Genomic DNA, 7,463 nt, shown 5'->3' with positions numbered 1-7,463 from the left:
TATTCAGGTGATTTCTTCTTGGAATGAGGAATAAAAATCATTACTTACTGTTTATGTAAAATAAAGATGAGTAGTTCTTTTCAACCTATAAGCATTGAGTGAACTAACACAATTTGATTATCAAAACATCTGTAAGACAGTAATGATTATAAAGAATTGTCTTTTCTGCTTGATTAATTCAAGAAAGAAAGTCATCAGATGGCCCAGACTAATTCAGATCAATGAAACTAACAGTCTCTGTCCATCTGGTAGATTTGAGGTCATCTGGTTCACTACAGTCATAATGAAATAAGGAATTTTATTTTTTTTTTAGCCCATGTGCTTTAGATGTGTGGGTAGTGCCAAGTTTTGACCCGAGGAACTATTTCAAAGTTTTAGACGCCCATGTTTGTAGTGGTTCCCAACCCTGGTCCCTGAGGAACACCACCCTGCTTGTTTTAGTTCTTCTGCTCCAACACACCGATTTGAATGAAAGGTTGATTAACAGGCTTCTGCTGAACTCAAGGAAGTAATTAAACCACTGAATCAGGTGTGTTGGAGCAGAGAAACTAAAACATGCAGGATGGTGTTCCTCAAGGACCAGGGTTCGGAACCACTGCTTTAGGGACATATTATGGTTTGATGTCGTCCGTCTGTGGACAGCTCCTTTGTCCGATAACCCTTTATTGTAGGAATGTCAAACTATTGATTTCAGGGTCAAAGGTCAAGGGCACAGTCGACCCCTTTGTTAAAACCTCATTTTTGCTCCAGCTTGACATCAGAGTTGCATAGAAATGTCAAACCTGTTGTCCCCTATATTGTCCTCATCTGTCCATCCATAGGACAGTCCACAGGACGTTGTCCGTCAGACTATGGCTCCACATTGGCTTTTATTTTTATTCAGACCACTTCCAAATAAATCTTGAGTGGTCCTCGTGGAGTCTACTTTGGTCAGATAAATCACCCTTATGGACAAATCTTCAGGATTCTTGTTTGAAGGAATTTATTTTTCATGCATTCATTCAAGGATTTTGATACCTGTTTTACCGAGGGGCGTATTTTGTACCATTTGCTACTCTTGTTGAAATCTACCAGCAGATTCCGGCCTCTTTGGACAGCTGCTCTCATCGATTCAGTGATGACGACATAAAATTGATCATTTCAAATGAAATGACTAAAAGTTATTGTTTGCAAAAAGAATATTTTATTTACAAAAACATAAGTCTGTGTCTTGAACTGAGTATCCATACAAACAGTTCCTTCTAAAAATAAAAATGGAAACTTGTTTTTGTCGAGATAAAGTACTCGCTAAGCAGTGGTTCACATATTTTAGAATGGGGTTCTGTGGAAAGGTTGTGAACAGTAAATATCTTACCTGATGTAGCTGGCTATTGGAACGACCTCAGTTTGAAGAAGCGTTTGTTGACGAGCCAATTCAGTAAACTCTGGTTCTTTAAATGTTATAACAAGATCCTAACTGCTCGCAGCGTTTCTACAGAACCTCGCTTCAAAAGATCCAAACCGACGTGAACTGCTGACCCAATAAAACTCTAAAGATGGCAACAAGTTCTAAATGAAATGCTCGGTCCTCCTTCCTTTCAACCTCTACACATCCTTCATCAAAATGTTCTGGAGGAACTGGGCCAGCTGGTTCTCCTCCCTCAGCTTCAAAAAGCGGCCATTTCTCTTTGTTGCTGGGGGGCTCCCCCACCTGAAGTGACTCATCCTGTAGGTCCCATATTTCTTTTCCGGCAGATCCGACGGTCTGCCTCTGGGCCTCAACCAACTCTGACTTTGATGGCCTGCTTTCAGAACGCCCCCCTTCCCTTTGGCCTTGCTCCTTCTCAGGTGCCTGCGAGCCCGAAGTGGGAGGTCGGCTAAGTCAGGGACGAGCCCCCCCTCCAGGGGAGATACGAAGACTTTAACGGGTCTGCGTTTACGGCCAGGAGGCTTCCCCCAGCGGAAGTGCTCCATAGAATAAGAACGGCGCTCGTCCCTGTGGGCAGTCGGGTCAAACTCCGAGGTTCTGTCTTCAGAGGTCAGGGTGGACAGAATGATGCTGAGTAAGAGATTGTCATCATCATTGTATCTTTGCTGAGCAGATTCACTGAGACCAGCGCTTTCAGACCAGGTCACAGACGTGCAGAGATGAAGACAGTCCTAAAAGAGACATCAAGAAGATTCACGATGATTGTACAGCTCTGCTGGTGTTTCAATCTGAGGAATTACAGGATTAAAGCATAAAGATACCAGTCGATTTCAAGTTCCGCATGAAAAACCAAATGTTTTCGGAATCAGAATAAGATTTATTATCATTGTACCAAAACACAGTGAGATGATGTTCGTACAGTCGTCTGAAAGATGGGCGGAGTGCACGTAGCTGCTGTTACTGGAGCGTGGCCTCTTGTCCTTTTTCACAATACTTTTTAGAGATAGAAGAGAGGAGGCCATGAGGACAGGAATAGTGATATTACAAAAAAGATCTCTTGACATCTTGTCTTATATCAGGACACAATTTAAGACATCAAAAACCTCTACCAGCAAGCACATTTATAAACACAATTACATATACATTTGATGACAAGATGGTGAGATTTATCCATGAAGTACTTCTAGAATAGACCATAGTCCTGATAAGATGTTTGTGTCAGCCGGCCCAGTTCTGTTAAGCCTTCATAGAAGTTCTCAGGGGTTTGCGATATACAAAGCTTTTCCTTAGTTTACACACATTCCAGGAAAAATGTGATAAGTCGGCCTGCTTTCGAGGCCAAACGGGGAGTCAGAGAGTCAATTTGAGAGATTTGCCATCCGCATCTCGTGGTACACGTGGTGGAATGAGATTATTTACACAGGGTCCCAGTTACACAGAGTCACATTCAGATAAGCCACAATTGTTGATTTTTTTTTCAGGCAGACTGGTTTTTTTTTTCTTGTCAGCCTTGAGTCCTGCTGGTACTTTAGATCCAAAATAGCCAGATTTGTAGGCATTCCACTGGTCTGCGCTTATGAGCCTCCTCCAAGGTCGTCTTCAACATGCTGGCGAGTCCCATAAGCCGCAGGTGGCCTGTGATTCTCACAAATCGCTTCCATCTTATGGTTTAGCTCATAAATTGGCTGATTTTGAGTCCTCGAAGCACGAACCAAACCTTCACACAGACTCTGCAGTTTTGCCATGGCCGAAACTGCTGCCGTTGTCTTCCTCAATAGCCAATAACACAGGAATCAGCCGATGCCAAAAAGCAGAAACCCTGCTATCGTGATTCCAATTATATAAACTTCTTCGGTGTCCTCTTGAGACAAAACAGAAAGACACATCAGCTCCCAAACTCCCAACAGATCCATGACGTTTCCTGCCGCGTGCGTCTCAGCTGGGCATGAGGGCTCTCCAGGACCCTGTCGCTTTGTTGAAACGATTTTGTCGATTGCGTTGAAAGTCCAGCTGACCAGATCCACGGCAGTAGTTTCCATTTCAGAAGATGTGTAATAGGAGCTCTGATACACAGACGGAGAGCAAAAAAGAGCAGGAGGAAAACAGGAGAGGGAGAGAAAAGGCATCCACCTTGCACAAGAGTGAAGGTAGAATTTTTTTTTATATATATATATTAATTTTATTCATTCATTGTTGACATCTTAAAATGAAAAATAATTTGGAAAATGTTTAACTCCCTCTGCTGCCCTTGGATCAAAAATGACCCACAAGGCCTCAGGAAACGAGGGTGCTATGGGTCATTTTTGACCCCAGGGCAGCAGGGGGGTTAGATGGTTCCAGTCAGAATAACAGACCCTCGGTATCCATGCGGACTTAATAAAGGTTAGTTCTTCTCCCTGCAACATTTCTCTAGTTGCTGATAAAATAAAACTTGTGGTGAACGCCTCATTCTAAAACAAATACTTTTACTGTCAGTAAAATTTACCAATCTTTGTAGTGTTGCCATGTTACCCTAAAACACAAACTTTAACGTAAAAAGGGAACAAGTTGTTTGGAGAGACTACGTGTTATTTTATTGGAGGTATTTTAAAACAAGTGTAAAATATTGAGACAAACATGGTGCTGGTTCATATTAATTCCAAAACTGAAAATGTGAGCTGTCCATTAGACTCAAATGACACCAAAATACAGTTTGAATACTAAATTTAATTAAACATACTTTCCCACAATGAACGTTTAAATATCGCATTACGTCTCGTTTCCCATTAAACCTCTAGTTCATCTTTTGAAGAGACGTTACATCATATTTGTTTTTATGAAGGTTTTGTTCATGTTTAGTTACAAGATGAACCTTAACAGAGTCACTGAAACTGAAATGGACCCAGATCAAGATCCTAGATCCAGATCCGGAACAGGATCAGACCTCGAGTCAAGGAGTTTGTGTCTGCTGGTAATATTAAAAAATAAATAAAATAAATAAATAAAAAAAACAATAACCCGTCAAAGGACAGAGCTGAACTCACCAGTATTTTGTCCATGTCTCTGAAGTCGCAGCACAATGACCCAAACCCGGGCCTGCACATGAATACCATGATGAGCAACCAGCGTGGACACACCATCTCCAGCAGATGAAACTAATTTAATTATGTTCTGAGCTGAAAAGGAAAAGCAAAGTCTCTTTAGAAACCTGGAAAGCATTCAGTCCCAGCAGAGTAAAAAAATCACCTTCTCATAGAAATAAAAAAGTAGTCTCTTGATCATTTCACTTGTGTAACACTTCCCTCTCTTGCATAACTACATTTGTTTCAGTATCTTTGAGATGATGATGATGGATGAGGTGAAGCTGAGTGTCGTGGCTGAAAGAAGATGGTAAAAGCACAAACAGCCTGAGTAAAATAATAGTTTACATTTCTAATATGGATGAACATAAAGGTTCAATATAAACAGAAACCATCATGTTTTTCCTTTTTATAAATTATATTTTGTTTTTAACTACTGTTTATTACAGTTGGCATGAATCATGCTGTCGTGCTTGGGGTGCTAGCTTTGATGTGCTAATGATGCACCAAAACCAAACAGTACTTTTTGTCCATTTACACCCCCCCCCCCCCCCAAGACAAAATGAATGTCCTTATGTTACTAAAGAGAAAAACAACTACCATATTTTTCTGACTATAAGGCGCATTAAACGAAACAAAACAGTCAGATAAGTCAAACTTTACTCGACTCATTCACAGTAAGCACAACCAGAATTAATATATAAGGTGCACTGGATTATAAGGCTCACTGTCAATTTTTGAGAAAATTAAAGAATTTTAAGTGCACCTTAAAGTCTGAAAAATACGGTAAATATTTTAGTGGACTTATAGCCAAAAAAAAACAACCTTTTGACCAATCCATCCAAAGTTTTGACTAATCATCATGCTAACTAGACTAACTAGACAAACATTAAAATGACTTTAACTCATTAAGTTTTACAGATATTGAGCTAAAGTGTGATTGTGGCTGAGAGGCATCCCCAACACATATTATGAATTAATGAGCGTTAAGATCTTGGATTAAAACTTTGGAACAACATGGCTTCATAGAAGGCTAGGCTAAATTTAGTTCGGCTTTTACTGAGTCAAACTAACCATGAAGTTGTTGGGGAAAAAAAAAGGCATTTAAGGTGAAACACAGCTCAACAAGACAAGAAACGTTAAATTTAAATTCCACTGCTAAATGGATTTCTTTACTTTAGATGTCAGGTCTTTACGTTTTTAATTATGTTGTTTTAGTCCAATACTTTTTATCATAATGACCAGAAACGTATAGATTTGTAAATTCAGTTTCTCAAAGCATTTTCACCAACTGTCAAATGAACTCAATATAAACAAAGGTTTACACAACTTTAAGTTTTAGATCATTCCAAACACAACCTAAAGGAGTTTAATAATTGTTTTTTTTTTACATCCAAATCAAATGATCACAAAGCTTTGGACACACGATTTTTAATACATACAATAGAAACATTTATTTTTCTTATTGAATTTTAAAAAAGTAAGGCAGCCCTTACACATGTATTTTAAAAACCTTAGAATTTACATTGTTCCTTTACAAGCAATGACCCAGATGTTGATGTTATAGAAAAAAATCTAATAAAAGGCACAAGGCCACACAGCCTGGTGGTGACATCAGAATCATCAACTCTTTACATTTTCTTTACTTTGTCAGTAGAATTCATTATAATAAAGAGTTCTTACATTAAGACGTATGACACCTTGTAGGAAAAGTGGCAGGTTATTTTTTCTGCTGACTTCAGTGTCGTCGGAGCGAGGAAAAGGACTTCACGTTTAAATCTCACCTTTAAAGGCACAAAATGTTCATTTTTTTAATCATATGAATACACTGAGGAATCCCATTGTTTGTGCAGATATGAACACTTTAAGAAGCGAGCAGCTTTTTTCCTTCTCGTTGTGGGTGGCTGAAACATTTACCAAGGGAGTGAGGTAATATTCATGTCTTTGAGGAGAAACGATGTCCTGGTGTTTCTCCCTCGGTGGTGGGCTATCATCTTTTCCTGCTGTGTGACTCATTTAAAGCTCAGTTCTGCACAGACGTCCTCGCTTGTGATTAAAGAAGGAAAAGAGCTGCAACAAAAGCAGCGTGCGTTTGGTTCTTATTTCAAGAGTTTGCAAGAGTTGCCACTTGCAGACGAAGGGAAATAAATCCAACTCGAGACTTTAAAAAAAGTGACCCCAAACTATGAAATGTGAGGCATTATGCAAACATCAGAGCCTCCTTGATCAGGAATAAAACAACACAAGCACAATTCTTCATGCATGACAAATTACGTAAGGATTATAAATGTTTTACCTCATTCAAATATGTCTCCTTCTTGTGTTTCTTGCTGCTTTGGTCCACAGATGTTGCAGACGTCCACCTCCCGGCTGGTCCTCTCCTTGCTCTCTGTCAGCAGGAGATGGGTTTGTTGTTGCTCCCTCAGAAGAAGAAAGCTCTTTTTATCGACGCACAAAGTAAAACAGCGTCAAATCTCAAGGCCTTTGGGTGTGATGGAGGTGAGGCTTCAGCTACTCTTCTCTAAATAAGGAGGAGTGTGTGGCTTTTTGTATATGACCACCCACTCAGCTTCCAATCAATACTGCAGGCCACAGAAAATAAGCAAACTGATCTTTTTCTGATTTAATACACTTCTAGAAACCTTTAAATCCAATACGTGGGTGATTCTTGGTTAGTTTTGTATTAAAATGGTGATTTTAAAAAAAAAAAGAAAATACAAATTATGGGATATGTTTCGGACAGAGCTGCTGATTTTAAGTGGATATTCGTCATGTTTGTGTCCTTAAACCTCAACAACGAGGCCGAGAACGTGTTTTCTACAAGGACGTGTGTGAAGTCGATTTGAAACGGTCGCTTTCTTGTTGTCGAAGACGTGCATGCCTCCCTGTGTGGAAACTTCATTATGAGAACCTGACTCACTGGGCTGACGTCATGACTGCACCTCAGATGAAGAGGGTATATACACACACACACACACACACACACACACACACAC

At 39.8% G+C, this 7,463-nt stretch overlaps 2 protein-coding genes across 2 annotated transcripts in view; both read right to left on the bottom strand.

Moving 5' to 3' along the window:
• The window catches only part of lin9 (lin-9 DREAM MuvB core complex component), a 7,256-nt gene extending 6,149 nt beyond the window's left edge, over positions 1 to 1,107 (bottom strand). Inside the window, exon 1 of the mRNA XM_037685131.1 lies at positions 1,027 to 1,107. Within this exon, the coding sequence (XP_037541059.1) occupies positions 1,027 to 1,107 (81 nt within the window). The remainder of the gene's footprint in view (positions 1 to 1,026) is intronic.
• A 477-nt stretch (positions 1,108 to 1,584) lies between these two features.
• Positions 1,585 to 4,527, bottom strand: LOC119418521 (pro-opiomelanocortin-like). The gene is made up of 2 exons (XM_037685827.1): positions 4,432 to 4,527; positions 1,585 to 2,139 (listed from the first exon to the last, which is right to left on the bottom strand). The coding sequence occupies exons 1-2, from the start codon at positions 4,525 to 4,527 to the stop codon at positions 1,585 to 1,587; spliced, it is 651 nt and encodes a 216-aa protein (XP_037541755.1).
• Between the last annotated feature and the right edge of the window lie 2,936 nt (positions 4,528 to 7,463).

This window comes from Nematolebias whitei, chromosome 12 (genome assembly GCF_014905685.2).
Source record: "Nematolebias whitei isolate Nwh7 chromosome 12, NemWhi1, whole genome shotgun sequence".
Taxonomy (NCBI): Eukaryota; Metazoa; Chordata; class Actinopteri; order Cyprinodontiformes; family Rivulidae; genus Nematolebias; species Nematolebias whitei.
The sequence above is the reverse complement of the archived record's forward strand: the minus strand, read 5'-3'. Positions and strand labels throughout refer to the sequence as shown.